The sequence below is a fragment of the Callionymus lyra genome, chromosome 11, assembly GCF_982586985.1.
Source record: "Callionymus lyra chromosome 11, fCalLyr1.hap1.1, whole genome shotgun sequence".
NCBI classification, from domain to species: Eukaryota; Metazoa; Chordata; class Actinopteri; order Syngnathiformes; family Callionymidae; genus Callionymus; species Callionymus lyra.
In genome coordinates this window covers 20,430,069-20,446,102 of record NC_141828.1, presented here as the reverse complement: position 1 = coordinate 20,446,102, position 16,034 = coordinate 20,430,069, and the positions used below count along the sequence as shown (strand labels likewise).

Below are 16,034 nucleotides of genomic sequence, written 5' to 3'. Positions count from 1 at the left end.
ACATCTATTTTGATGTGAACAGATTTTGCTAGATAGCTAGAGTTTGTTTTCTGCCTTTGGATAACCTCAGTATGCCAAAGAAGAGGTCAAAAATAAACTCTTGGTGTCTGTGCTGTTACAGGTTCTTAGTTGAAAGGAACACAGCGAGCAGTTGGTAGTAACGAGATGAATACGATGCCGTGAACATCACATAATCCAGTGAAACTTCTCGTCTTGGCAGTGCGGTTTCAGATGCGCAGGTCTGAGTTTTCCCACATGGATTGGATCAAAGCGCTGTTGCTCAGCTGCCTCTTAAGAAAGATAGATGTACGTATGTGGGAAATTAAATCCTCTTCAGAGGGGGAACACTGCTGGGAGAGATGTGAAATCACAAAGACTGTAAAAAAAAAGAAGTCAAATTAGTTTCTTTATAATCCGTCAATCATGAGAAAGGAAAGGAAAACATGATATCCGGAACAATAGGCAGGAAGCCTGCTTGACTCTAATCAGTTCCATGCTGCTTAGTTCATTTGTTTGAGGCTGACATCCAAGTGAAGGATAGATTTATTTATTTTAAAAAAGGGAAAAATGGGTTCCACGTGAATCAGTGATAATGGAGCACACTTTTGTACTCAAATGGCTGCTTCATGTGCTTCCATTTGTCATTCCATTGACACTATGTTTACCCAGAAGACGTTGTAGAAGATTGCTCAGACATATATTAACAGTTTTTTCTGTTTCATTCTGATCATGAACATGTGATAAACGACACAAAACCACAACATGAACTAATTTGACCTCAAAAAAAATAAAAAAATAATTGGATTTATTTTCTGTTATCAAATATATTATGTTTTGTTTCAAACTCAATGTAGTTTGGGTTTTTAATCACATATATAATCTCTACAAGTGTTGTTTGTTTGAGTTAGTTGATTAAACCTTGAATGAAAAGGATTCAGTAAAATACAAAAGACTTCATTTATGTGTGCTTTTGGGTGGTGATGGCTGGTGTTATATTCCGTGAAACTCCTGTCTCCAAGACATATGTTGCCAATGCTGATACCACAAAATAGTACCTACATCATCAGAAAATAGCCGAGTTAGATAAAAGAGGAAGTGCTTTGTAGACATCCTGACCCTCTCTGCTCGGGGAACAAGACAATTTGATGTGCGGAGACTTTATTACTGAGGTGTATGTGAGATTTTAGACGAAAAATGTACTATTGCAGAAATCCCTTTTTTCCATGTCGCTTTTATGTATATATTTTTTCTACAATTGAGACTCATTGTTTCCCTAAAAAAACTTAAAATAAAAACCAAAAAATACAATAAACGGGATGAAGGTCAATATTTTCTATATAGTATAAGTATATGTTTTGATATACAGCTGTCTAGCGTAGTTAGTTTTGTGTTTTAAAATAAAGAAAAAGTGATTGTGACCTAAGAGGGAAATTCTGGCCACTAATCATGCCCTGCTTTGTTAATACAATGAGTCCCTTGGAGGTGGATACATCCAGTATTGATTATGCGTATTGACAAACCTCAATGCTTAACCAATCCAAGGTGGATATGGTTATGGTAAACAAGATTTAATCTCTAGAATAACAATGTTTTCAGTTAAGCACATTTCCTAATGTAAATGTATAGATTAAAAGAGATTTTTGTACAAACAGACACATACTGATGAGTACAATTTACCTATAAGGAAAACAAGTTCAAAGATAAATAGGTAAATATATGAAAAATAGTTAGTAGACTGCAAAATATCAGCTTATAACTGCAGTTACTATCATATGATTTCAATTTTAAGCTCAATATGTTATTGAGCGGTATGTTGGTTTCTTTCAAATAAAAAATTACAAATCTTGTTCTTTTTCCTTTCAAGAGTTTCTACAGAGATAACCTTCCTTCTTGGTTCTCGCACTGAAATGAAAGACTGCGTGGGCAGTGACACTATTTGTTAACATTTTAAAAACCACTACTGTGTGCTGTGTATGTGTCAAAATGAAAAAAAAAAGGTAAAGAAATGTAACGGCTACACATTACCATGTCGAGAAGTTGATTTATTTTGTTTTACTGAGCAGCCTTTATCTATCATGAATATGTTCATCAAAATTTAACCTTTAAATGGTTCTACCTTCTATTTTTACAGCGTCTATTTTTACAGCTGTGTGTGACATCTGTGGGTGTGCGTGGGTACAGGGTGATCCCAGATGAAATTGAAGAATCCTGCTTTTTTTCCTTCCCCCAGGTGGGCAGGAAATAAGGCGCGACAGAAGATGCGACGAGGTTGGTGGCTCGTCAGATGGCTGGGGACAGGAATGGCAATCCTCTCTGTGCTCACGTACAGCTGTGGCCAGGACACGGAAGGTAAGAGCGCCCAGCTGTGGGGCGATAACCTCCAGACCTCTCCTTTCCACTGCAGCAGCACTGATGAGAAATGTATTTAATGCTGCTCCATCCATATTACTTTGTATGAAAATATGATAAGATGATTATAGGACTCACAAAAGTCAAGGACAGATCATCCTTGCTTTTAAAAACAAATGAATACTGGATAGTTAGGTGGTATTATCTCCTTTTAATAACCTTCACCTCACTGAAAAAATTTGATCTAGCCTAAAAACACTAGAAATACATGTTTTAATATTAAAAAATACAGCGAAAAAGAGGTCAAAACTTGATAAAAACAGTCTGAAGTGTTTTCAATTATATATAAGTATATGCCCTGCATTCTAACTGTTTGACACCTGGAGAGAGACAAGGTGAGGCAGCGTTCAGGAGGAAATCAGAGCACATAACACTCAAGCGGTATGAATATTTCACCCTCCTCACAGTGGTGGTGTGAAATGGAATAGTTGGACATCTGTGTTTCTGTTAATAAATTACAATCAGAAGAGCGAGATTTTATAAAATGTAATTAAACTTTTAAATATTAGACGCTACAGATTGATACATTTCAGTTGAATCCTCGAGTCTTCCCAAAAAAATTGGGTCTCACTCCCAGTCTGTATGAAGAACCTGAACCCGAGAAAACCTGCCACAGAAATATGATGTAAAAAGCCACCGACGGAAAAACATAGCTTCGCCTGGGATTCTTATTTCACCTCCACTAACCCCCCCACCCTCTTATGCACACCTCTTGTCGCCGCTCTTGGTTTTCTTGCCATGGTTTCCACTGGATTCTCACTGTGAAATGAGACCATTTTTAAAGACGGTGAGGTGTGGATGGATGTGCTCAAATAAAAAAAAAAGTCATATGTTTCAAGCATTATAAGTCAGGCACTTTCATGTTTGATCCAATAGATGAAGACCAAGATTAAATCTCCTTGAAAAATGTGATTCTTATAACTTTTGTCCCACTGTTGCGGTGCATTGTGGGATTATGTTTGGTCGGAGGTTATTTTTGAAGCTGGCTTTTAGTAATAATAAGACTGAATTAGATATTATTAAAGTATGATGTATCTTGAAATACCTTGAGTTTGATAGAGGCAACAGCCTACACAATCACCCAAAGTTTCAGGTCTAGGTAAAAACTAATAACAATAATGATTTTAACAATAATGATATGTTTTTTTAAAACGTTTAGATTTCACAAGGAAATGCTAATGCTAATGATGGCCTGATTAGACCTTATGGAACAGTGACAACACTGTACCATAATAAACTAGATGATACTAGGTCTTTCAAAAAAAAACAAACACTGTATCATGATACAGTGTATTCACTACACAGTAGTGATGGTCTGAGGAAGCTTCATGAAGCAGTGTCATTATTTTCAGAGCCCACTAGATGGCGGTCTCTGCACTATTTTCCTTTGTTTTGAGCAACTGTTCTAATGAAACATCACATCATTTTTAAAGCTGATGGCGCCACCTACTGACCTCTAAACAACACAACACTGCTTCATGAAGCCTCATCAACCCATGATGTATTCATCTGCAGTTCCCTCTGATAATTCCCTGTGTTCTTTTTTCATGAATAATCTCCTCTCCCTTGTACCGCGTTCATCATATAATCTGTTTGACTCGTGTGAAGTCTCAGATGAGTCTCACTTAGCATTTCTGAGCAAGTGAACGTGTTTGAGCGTAAGCGTCTGTCCGCTGACGCTCACGGCCAAAGCAGCCATTCATCGGACGGTAATGAAAGGTCAGACTTCAATCCCCTTGTGCACTAGACAAATGCCAGTCGTGGTCGACGACTGATCCTCCATTCGTGAATCCACATGTCTGACAAAATGTGAGCGTGCCAAGCACATGACTGAAAGTCCTGTTGGGTGTTAATATACAGTGTATAATGAGCCTTCTAAACACTTTTAAGTTCACATTTCTCGTCTTCCCCTCGGTCTCTCCTGTGTTATATTCGTTCACAATCGTTTATCTATTTTTAGGATAGTCTGATTAAGGGCCAGATGTGCAGACTTTGTCTAGCTACAGCTGCAGCATGTGAGGCATTGGCAAACAGGGGGATGGGCTTTAATCTGCCAGCCCGTGAGTTATAATCGGGCTCCGGACTGGGCAAAAAAAGAGGCGGGTGGTTCGCTCTGAGGAGTTTCTGTGCCGATGTACTGGAACTCATTGTTGATTTATTCTGCCGCTTTCTTGTTGGAGAACAAGCTTTACAAACACATCTTATTGTTTAACAACACTTAAGTAGGGCTGTTTAATAGACGACCAGGGTCCTCGCCAGGATTTTTTTCACAGCGAAGAGGACTTGAGGATGTTGCAGCCGCATCCCTTTCATTTATTTCCGCGCTTCGGTGCCGACATGATCGGAGAAAAATGTCACTTTTAACTTGCATAGGTTTACTGAGCGACATCAGAGAAGAGCCAGTGGCGCTCCACGATATCACATTCATTTCCGTGAAGATTATGCAGCAATCTTGTGAACTGCAATACAATACAATGTACAGCAAGTCAATAATGAAATCCACCTCCTTGTAAACACACGCATAACAGTTTATAAATGACCTGATGCTAGCAACTTGTCACATTAGCATTCGACGAAAACGGACAGGTTTACACTTGTTTTGAAGTTCCGCGATCTTATAAAAACGCTGAAAACAACTGAGACGAGATGAAAAGTATTTACAATATGTTGCTTTAAAAAAGGGGGTTTTAGTTTGAGTAGGGCTCATAAATTAATCTTACTTTTGTGTATATACTGAGCCGCGCTAAATCAGCATGCCGACAAGACGCGTTGCCATAGAAACCGAGCCTAGCAAGCTGCGTCGCACAGCTAACAGACGGACGGTGACGTTAACAACAATGAGACATAGAAGTACAAATTGACAACATTACAGAATGTGGCACATGCATTATCACAGCGGTACGATTAACACACGATTCAGAAAAAGGGAAAACAAAAGAAAATCCCCCCTACGCTGCTTTCGGGCCCAACACTGTAGGGGATCAATATCAAAATGAATGGCGCTGGCGAGAACCCTGACAACTGATTGATACATGAAATATGGTTTTAATGAAAAAAAAAGTTTTTCAACTTCGCTGTTGATAGGCTGCTTTATTCAAAACTATAAAGGCAATTTATTATTTTAAAAATGATCAAACACGAACACAGAACATTTGCTTTTTCTGGAGAATGGGCTCTGTTGGATTTAACCCTTACATTTCTCTTTTCTATGGATTTAAATGTAACTGCAGCACAAGTTAATACAAGTGGTTTCTGGATACATCAATATACTGTACATTCTGATAACAACAACAGCCGATATAGAGGGTGACGTAAATAATATCCAAGTAATGACAAACGTACATCATGTCTGACTTCTTTTGATTCAGTTTGTGATTAAAACTATAACAAATGCTGCTAGAAATGTCAAGTTTTCCAGCTTTTTGTTGATGGGCGCCTGCAAAGACACAATTGCGCATGTGCGACTGTCTGCAAAGATTGTTATGAATTTAATGAAATTCATCCACTTTCTTCATCATTCAGTCTTGTTGAAAACATCAACTAAACATAAAATATTATTCAACACTCCACTAAAGGACACATAGAAAAAAAAAAGTTTTAACTTCTAATTCTAGTGCTTAACTCCGACAATTTTATCAGGATATTAAAACCGGAAACTTTTCCCCGTTTCAAGAGTCTTTAATTGTGTAAACAAATGCACATGCTGTAATGGAGGTTGCATGACATTGCAGTTGCACTGTACCGACTAAGAGGGAGCCAGAGATACCTTTGCAATCTCACGTATTGCAGTTTTAATATTTTCTAAGATAGCTGCATAGTTGACGTTTTCTAATTAACCAAGTTGCAATGTAAAGTCAAAAAAGCAGAGCAGTATTTGCATATGATTTGAGATTTTTTTTAAACTTTTTTTTTAATTGTTTTTACACATTTTAATTTTAATTATTTAAAAAAAAGGGTAGGGGACCTCTTTAACTATGTTCTTTACTGACATTTCATTAAATCATGAATTTATTTACACAACAACACAGCCCATACAGTTTAAGATGTCACCCTCAGAAAAAAAATAGTTCAAGAATTTCAACACAACTTTGGTTGATTTTATCAAACAGTTCTATCAGAAAGTTTTGAGTGCTACTTTTCATCTGAATTCCAAAATGTTCTCGTCGCCACATTATCTCACAACTCTTCATTGACTTCATATTTCTCTGCAATATGCTCTTGTCTTGTGACCCTTAAAAAACAAGTGCCTTCAGGCAATTACAGCCCGAAACCCCGCTGAGAGTATCTCACTTGTAAAGATAATGAGGAAAAAGATGGAAAGAGAGAAGCTGTAATTGCATTCTTCGCGCATTACAACCATGACACAGGCTTTGAGTTATACTGTCGATCTGCATGTCAACGATCCCTTTTCTTTGAAACATTTAGCAGAAAACTCCTTGATCGCTACAAGTGAGAGTTGTTTCTAAAGCAGCTTATTCAAAAAACAATTTCTTTTTTAAAGTTCAAGGTTGTTGACGATGAAATGAAGACGCTTCGCGCAACACAAAATCTAAACTCGATGCAATAACAAACTTAATGAACAACTCTAATGCTCAGAAGTAAAAATAGTTTTTGTCATCCCAGACTATAACTTCAACGTTGAGAAGAGGAATTTTGGTTAATCATGCTAAAGACATGAACACATTTGTCTTATTTATTTGTCATAATATTCAAAACGATTCATAATAATAAACCAATCACAACACGAAATCCACTCAGACAGTAAAACAAATATGTAACCTGTAAACTCTGATAGAAAACTGGTTCCAAGCACCGTGTCCCAACATCCTGTAACTGGCACTGGGGGACAGTGGGCAGCTGCCATTTGCTCAGTTTCTCTGGATTCCCCTCTGCGTAGTGGGACACTGAACAAGAATTTCCATCAGTCCAACTGGGAAATTAAAAACCTTTCTGCTCTTTTTTCTCATCACAGAGGCAGGACTCTTGTACCCCCAAATGTTGGTGATCAGCAGGGAACAAAAAAGAAAAAAGTTTCGTTTGACCTTCTTTCATTGCATTGGCTCTATTTAGACCATTACCAGAGGTAAACCACATTTTTCTGCAAATGTTTTTCATTTTCTGCAAAAATAAACAATAATAATAATAAAATATTGTATTTATAAGGTGAGTTTCAAAGCACATATCCACACTGTACACACTAGGGATGAATATCTTCCCTACTAAGGGTGATGCAATTTGATACAATGAAATTATGTGACGATACAATGAGATACAAATTGCTCTCTCCTCAATACGATGCGATTCAAAAGCGATTTGCTCTCATTAAGACCTAATTTTAAGAGAATTGAGTTTGATATGTAATCATTCGATAAAGTTAGTTTGGGTTTGAGAATGTAGTATTCTTACCTTAAAAGAAAATGTATGTTTTACTCAATTTTGTTCTGTTTTACTTAACTATTTGATGGATTTATGCTCTGTTCACTCTCTAGACAATAATAAAGAAAATGCATAATTCTATATGTTCATGAAAAAATACAATTATGAACAGCAGTAAAATTCGAATTCTATTAGATTAATACGACTATTGAAATCGAACAGGTAAATGTAAACATTTTCAAACGTTTAACAATGCGAATCTGTGAATCTCCACATCCATAGTACACACAGATTTAAAGCAAAAGGGAAAAAAAACAACTATACAACATAAGGGACTTAAATAGTTGTTTTAAATCCATGAGAAAACCCATCAGGTTGGGACGAGATACTTTCATGTTGAGTACATTTCAACCCTTATACAAAGCTCTGTAGCAAGAATTCTGACCTGCTCTAGTAGAAGAACTCACATTTCTCCGACCCTTATTACTCTTCACTGGCTGCCAGTTTCTCCTCAGGACCAATTTTTAAATTCATGGTCTGGCTCCTCCTTACATCAGTGATCTAATCCAGCCTTACGCCCCAGCTCAGGCTCTCAGGTCTGTGGATCAGAATCTACTGATGGTTCCACGCACACGGTTCAGGACCAGAGGAGAGAAATCCTTCCAGACTGTTGCTCCTAAGCTTTGGAACGATCTTCCTCTTTCTCTGTGTTTGATGGAACTACTGACTCCTTCAAGAAACATCTTACAACATTCTTATTTGTGCAGGCTTTTCCCTGATTTTCTGGGACTATATTTGAACTGTGTATTGTTTTTTAATGGTTAAAGCACTTTGTGACCCTGGTCTACCAAGGCGCTTTATAGAAAGCAGAGAGGCAGATGGAGTGCACGATTGCTCCTTCCCAGATGCAAAACAAATAGACTCAAGGACTCATTCATTCCTCGGGCTATTAGATTGTACAATTCTGAGTTCGGGGGCAGGAGTGGAGTGAAAGTATCAAGATGTTCTGTTCTATGTTAGTCTTTGTATCCTTTGTCTTTGTTATTTTTCTTGGTTCTTTATCTTAAGACTTACAGATTGTATCATCTTGTTCTTTCTCTTTATTTCTCTTTGTTCTTGTTCTTATTTTTATTTTATTTTTTATGAATAATTGCTTTATTGCTGTGTCTAATTGGAAAAAAACAATTATCGAAGGAGACCTCCTGAGGGATCAATAAAGTTCTACCTAACCTAACCTAACCTTACCTAACCTAAATAACCATTATTTACTAATGTTAGGATCAGAAAGCTGTTGTAATGTAAATAGAATGTCACAGGCTATATTCTGCGGTGGATATAGATGACCGGTGCAGTCAGTTTTTGTCTTGCTAGCAACAGTCAACATGCTTTTTTTTGTTCTCTGAATCCTTAATATAGTTTAGTAGAACTAATAGCGCTTGTATGTTTGATTTACGACTAAAACCATGTGATGGTTAGGTAAGAAAAACGACTTGTGCCAAAACAGAATTGATACCTTTAATATTAGTTCTAAATGTCTTTGATACACAATTTAAGAACGCTGACCTACGATTTTTGACAGACCGATTCGGCCTTTCAGGGTTTTCCTATCTTTAAACTTTATATATTCACTCCGTGTTTCAAGGGTTTACTCTAGGCACTTCGGTTTTCTGTCTTTTTGTGCCCTACAACAGACTGGAGTCCTATCCAGGGTGTCCCCCACCTCTTGCCCACAGACACTGGTATAGGAATCCCTAGGATTAAGCAACACAGAAAATTAATGAACGAATGTATATTTTGGTCAATAGATATTTTAAATCTCCCTCTAGATGCACCTGCCGTAGTGTGACCATTTTACAACAATCACCTGCTGTATGTGTGAATGTACTCCTCACCTGGCCAGGTTATGCACATTCGGACAAGAGGGGAAATTGCACTACAAAGAAGATAAACAAGTTTTGGGGGTTTTTAATGGAAAAAAAAACGTGACAACTACAACATGATTTACAGTAAACAAGCAAGTTTAAAAACATGTTTTAGTAGTTGAATTAAAAAAAAGGTTTTTAATGAATGTCTGGGGGAGCGGCTGGAAGGCTCTCCATGGTGACCATACGAGCAGGTGGGATGTCCCGCATGGAGTGTTTAGACTGTTCATAAAAGACTATCTCTACTCTTTGAAAGAATCATGAGGAATACTTAGCAAATCAAACCTCCACAGCATGAGTTTATTCGTCTTTTAATTCATATCAAACCAAAATAATCAGTGGTAAAATTCTTTGATGATGTGGGCTGAAAAATGTGAATTTACAAGAATCGATCAAGAATGGTTAAACTGATTGTGCAGCACTTATAATAGCACCATTTTCTCATATTAAAGAAGTTCTTACACCAATACTTTTTTTTTTGATGTCTCATTAATTATACCAATCAATAGATGAATTAAAATTGAATTTTTAACCAAGAAAAGTATTTTAAATGTTATAGTTCTTAGTACTTTTGGAGCCTTTTAAGTTCATGAATATGGATCAATTATTCGTTCATAGCCTACATGTCTACAGTAAGTATTGTCTGTAAGTACCTCACCTTTGAAGAAGTATGTTTAAAACATGTCGATTTACACTTTTGTAACCAAACATGTATCTGAATAAATAATGATGATTCAACAAGAACTCATGGACGTTAATATTTAAGAGGAAAAAGTATCCACTGCATCTACACCGGCTGCTCGGGTGCACGACTGCTGTCGGGCGACAGACGGTGGGTGTGAAACCTTAGCGTGACGACTGTGACGGATGTAGCGAGAGATGACGAGGCTTCTTGTTACCTCAGCTTCTCTAATTACATGAAGCGCAAGACAACACGAGAAACTTAAACTACCTTTCAGGACAATCTAAAGATGATAGGTCATGAGTTTGAAAACAAGTTTTTATTGAAAATACACTAAATAAGCTTATTTTATTAATTGTATTTTAATATCTTCCTCATCATTTTGAACAATGATTAAGTAATAAAGTTTATTTGTTTGTATACACATTTCTTGTTGTTCCCTAACGCTCCAGATTGACAGGGATGTCTTCCTTCTACTGTCATGTCCGTGATCTTATTTCCACTGAATGTCTTCTCTTTCATGCTTCTGCCTTCTTCTGGCTCCACTAACCTCTGACCTATTCAGACTGGCAGTATGAGGGTAAGAGGCCTCCACAGTCTGTTGCTTTTTTCTTGTTGAACTTTCCACACTGAAGTGCACTCTCTTTAAAACCTGTGAACGTCCCTAATCGTAGATGCTACATTACCTGTTGCATTACCCTCCCCACCCCCCGCCCACCCTTCATCTGCTTTATCTCAAGCTACCATTATTGTCTCCCATTCTTGTCTGTCTGACATGTCCCTGATGCCCCACTCTGGTCTTCACGGCCAATGGAAATATGTTATCAGCGTGAGAGAGACTACATTTAATGTTCTATGTGTGTCAGGGTTTTTGCTCTAATTACAATTTCTGAATAACTGGTACTGGAAAAATCAGCAAATCAGAAGGTTTATCACTAAGAAGGAACATTGACTTTTGAAAATTAATGGTCTATGTTGCTTCAAATTCCTTTACTTTTGTGAAGTAATATTTAACAGCATTTTATAAGAATGCTCTTCATGACTTCTACAGTATATCAATAGACCTATATAAACATAAAGTCATGTAAATTGTCTTGGATCAGTGGTAAAAAATATATGATTAAACCAGATAATCAGTCAATGGAATAGTTATACGATGTTTGGATGATAAATATATGTTTTAAAAACGTGTGCATTCAAAACTGACAATACTTAAGAACAAATAAGTTTGTAAATGAGTTAATAAGATTATCCGTACAAATGTAAATTAGTGTTGAATGTTGAATACGACATAAGGAGTTTGGAGAGACACAAGCTTTAATATTCTGGAAAAGAGAAAAAAGCAATCAAAAAATAGTTGTGACCTTCTAAATAATAATAAAATACAACTTCAATTATTATTTTAGAATCTCATTTAATGACTTATTACTTTAATTAATATATTTTCTTTCTTTTTTTTGATGAAGATAAAATAATCAAACTGTTGAAATGATTTAACTGCACTTGAATGAAACAGGAATAACATAAATAAATACAAGTAACAAAGACGCAGTGCAAATGCATCTTTTTGCTAAACACTGATATTATTATTATATTTCAAATGTCCCTAATGGCTGAGACGGCTATTTGTATTATTGGTATAAAAATAGAACTATATAAAGTAGTGGTAATACCTATTATCGTGGTAATTCAAAACCACTAACGCCATGTTCTGCTTGTTCATGCAGAGTGCAAGCTTTCACGACCAGGACCTCCTGCCACAATCGTCACCATCGACGAGGAAAGCCCCAACGGTATGTACGAAAAGAAAACAATTCCAAAACTTTTTTTTTGTCTTCTCCATCTCCTCCTCTTCCTTCTGTGGTTCACGTATGGTAAACACTTCTGCATTCCACCCTCATGACTCTCTGCTGGGACTGTTTGTGTAGAACAGTGGCTGCTGCTCTGATAGCGAAATACATATTAATGCTCCTCTTTCGAGGACACTGCAACGGAGTGCAGATGCTCGACTGATCACACCTGAGGTCGTCCAGTTATTTCCGGCGATTTGTTCGGAACATTGGTTTGTCATCTTAATGGCTTTTTAAATAAAAGATGAATACGTTGTTTATTTATGCAGGGTGACGAGGATCCTCGTGTCTGGATTTTTGAGTTATTACAGATGGTGTTTGGCACCCAGACATGACTATTAACAAGTACCAAGTTTTTTTTTTCCGTTCTCTCTACCTTAGCTGGGATTTGTTGGTGCTTACAGCCAACATGAAACACTTAAAGATTATTTCCTCTGCCTCTTCATCACCTGCACCCGCTCCTCAACCCTCTACTTTTTTTTTTTTTCAACCTCATTGCTGCTGGCGATGAATCTTTAGCACATTTGCAGCTGCTTTTAGTTTGGAAGCGATTTGGCTGCAGGTTTATTGAAAGGAGGAAATCGCTTCCCTATTCAGAGCAGGTGCACGCCTCCCTGCAGGTATTTTTATATGGGTTAAATGAGTTTAATTAGCAAATATCGTCAGAGGTGAAATGCAGAAGGTGTTAAGAAAATCAGATGATTATTCACTGATCTACTGAGGGATTTTCTCCGTGCATGATTTTGTCTATTAAAACGGCTGATCTAAGAGATTAAGCGCTTATATCGCTGACGATACTCATTGCTTGTCTCAGTTGGTTACTCTAATTGTTGCTGGCTCTCGTGTCAAGATGCTGGTCTGCAGTCTATGCTGGTCACTGGACTAAGTAGATGCTGGTGACTAGACAAAGTAGAAAACCATTTTAGAGTCACGTTTGAAATGTTTGTGTGATCAATCTTGCGCTGCAGCATCCTACAGTTGAACATGTGCCAGGTGTTATGCATATGTTGAGTCGTGGACATTCTTTAAACTTCCCAATCCTCATTGGTGGCTGGCCCATAGAGGGCGCTGGGGTGCCGATTTATCTGTTTTTCATTTTCTAATATTTTTCATATTTTATTTATTATTATTTATTCTTTTTTAGTTTGAAAATAATCATCAACAGTGATGAGTCTGTATGTCTATAGAATCCTTCACACTGGTGAACTATATTTGCATTGATTCACGTTCTGCTAATAATCTTGGTTTGTGTCGTCATTCATCATATCCTGTCAATCAGGGGTGTGTGGGGTCACTTTTATGTAGCGACATCATGTTTATGTTACTTAGCCAATCATACATCGTGAAAAAGTAATGGAAAAGTGCCATCTCTAAGCATGATTTTGGGCACTGGAAAAAGCAACCACTACTATAGAAATACATAAAGGTAAATGTTAATGCAATTTCACCAGATCAATTAGCTCACTTAATACCATGGTGGTCCGATGAACCTATGGATGAGGATTCGATCCCCACTCGTAACAAGATTGTCTTTTTTTATTTATTTACTTTGAAATAATATCAGGTGTTTTACTATTTTGTTTATGTTGAGTATGGAACATAGAAGAGCCCCACCTAGAAAATTTTCACCAGCCGCCGCTGCCAATATTATAATACATTTTTCTATTGAATTTCAATTGATAAAGTTGTTTTTTGAACTAATTCATTAAGTAATTCTCAACTGTAATATTCTTTTATTATTTAGGATTACTTGAGGCCCGTAGATATAGGGCTGGGTATCAAACTTTGGTTGTTTTTTGGTAACAACTGAAATTCTGCTGCTCAAAATCAAAGTAGATTCATTGTAGATATTGTAGATTTATGTTGATATATTGATTTAAACATATCAGTGGTTAAGCCTAAAACAAGAAACTGAGAATATGTATGTCAACAATTATACACACACTTTTAATAAGAGGAAAACCGATGGACATGTTTAATAAAAAAAAGATAAACACCGAGATAATACCACAAATTGACTACACAATATCCGTCTAACAGAGTCTACTGTCTACACTGGAAGCGCTCGGATATTTTCCCTGTGTACTTCCTGTCTGCATTGCCTGTTATTCTTTAAACTTCTGCTACAAACAAGCTTAAAATATAACCTACCATTTTTTCTGGGACAATTCCTCATGTTGAGGCTTCAATACAAGATGGACTTTACATTCGAGCAGTATGGAGGTATTTGGATGTTTTGGTTGAACTCTCCTTTTAAGCTACGTGCATGGTTAGCATTGTTGACCGTGTCAATCTTCATTGGTGAAAATAAGTTGACTTGAGAGATGAAGTCAGTCAAGATACATATTGGTTATTATGAAGCATACGTCCTGCTGTGTCTGAATTCAGGCTGCCATTCAGCGACTCAATCGCCCCAATTCAAGCTGTCTTCCTCCCCGACAGAGTCTCGGATCTTCGTGTGTTTGCGGCTGTAATTCAGGCTTTTGATCGATTGTGAAGAATGATGTAGTCAAGACTGCATCTGAAAAGCTTCACTGAACCCAAGTGTGAGAGGGATTTATACTAATCCACCTCATAAAGTCCTCGTTTACCTTCACTTCTTCTCTGGACAGATTTGTCTTCCGGAAATGGAATTGCCTCCTGATAATGATGGAATGTAAAACACATAGACGTCTGTTTTTTTTAGTTTAATTGAAGAATAAATAAATCGTGTCCTTTTTGCAATATTGTCTCATCTTCTCCCTAAATTAATTCGACGTTTGTGATGAAAACCAATTTTGTGTGAAATAGGTTCCAGACATCGAAAGAAACTTGTTTTGATTGCATACTTTATTTCCTATTTCACATCACTAATATAATCAAATGACTTTGGGACTTCTTTGACTGGCAAATATATTATTTATGCTACATTAAGACTCCATTTCCCGTATTTAATTTGTCTCACAACGTTTGATTCATTTTTGCAGAAAAATAAGACGGCAAAATATTGTACTGATCTGACAGCAGTTTTGGCCAGTATGTTCATCTCTGAATACTTGTTTGAAAAGTTGGTGCTCGCACTGCAAACAACTCTCTGTTATTAAAATCACTCATTTCGCTACATTAAAATGAACAAACATTTTTCTTGGTAACTCCTAAAAAGGAACAGATTACTCTGAAAATAATCCCAACCCTTAGTTGACACGAGGGTGAGTAGAAAAAGAGCGAATTTTAAATTTTGGGTGAACTATCACTGTAAACATTTTCAGCTGCTTGTAATGATGTGCATAGTGTTTCCCCAGCAGGTTTAATCAGCCAACTGTTCAGGATATAGTGAACATGATGGCTATTAAGCAAAGTTCCTTTAACCATGGTCTAAAACAAACTCAGGTTAGGGAGGTTGCTGTATTCAGCGTTATCTTCGGATTAAAGCTCAGCACAGCTGTCTAATGTTTGAATAAATTGGGCATTGGGGGCATGGGGAAAAAAACATTTAGTTGTAGCTTTAAAAGTTGCAAATTTGTTAATATTCTCTTATTCAGATTCAGGGCTACGCTAACCTGCTATGTAGTATATGTCATTGGAATTTGAATCCCTTTTTTGTGAATTGAGTGTCACATTTTAATGCATTTGTACCTGAATTATTGTGTTTTATTGGGGGGAAAAAATCATCTTACAAAAACATAAACCAAAAAACGCAATATATTTTTTCCCGAACTTTGGTTTGAGGCCTTTCATTGTCGATAAGCAATCATCTTCATCAAATTGCATTGTGTCTGTTTGTTGCTCAACCTGCACTTATTGAAATGCATTAAT

The 16,034-nt window shown here is 36.8% G+C and overlaps 1 protein-coding gene across 1 annotated transcript in view; it reads left to right on the top strand.

The window, feature by feature from the left end:
• LOC148069571 (protocadherin-15-like) overlaps positions 1–16,034 on the top strand; it is a 159,384-nt gene that overhangs the window by 19,923 nt on the left and 123,427 nt on the right. The window contains exons 2-4 of the mRNA XM_087803083.1: positions 2,231–2,349; positions 10,955–10,969; positions 12,117–12,182. Coding sequence (XP_087659209.1) covers positions 2,259–2,349; positions 10,955–10,969; positions 12,117–12,182 — 172 coding nt within the window. The 5' untranslated portion in view covers positions 2,231–2,258. The remainder of the gene's footprint in view (positions 1–2,230; positions 2,350–10,954; positions 10,970–12,116; positions 12,183–16,034) is intronic.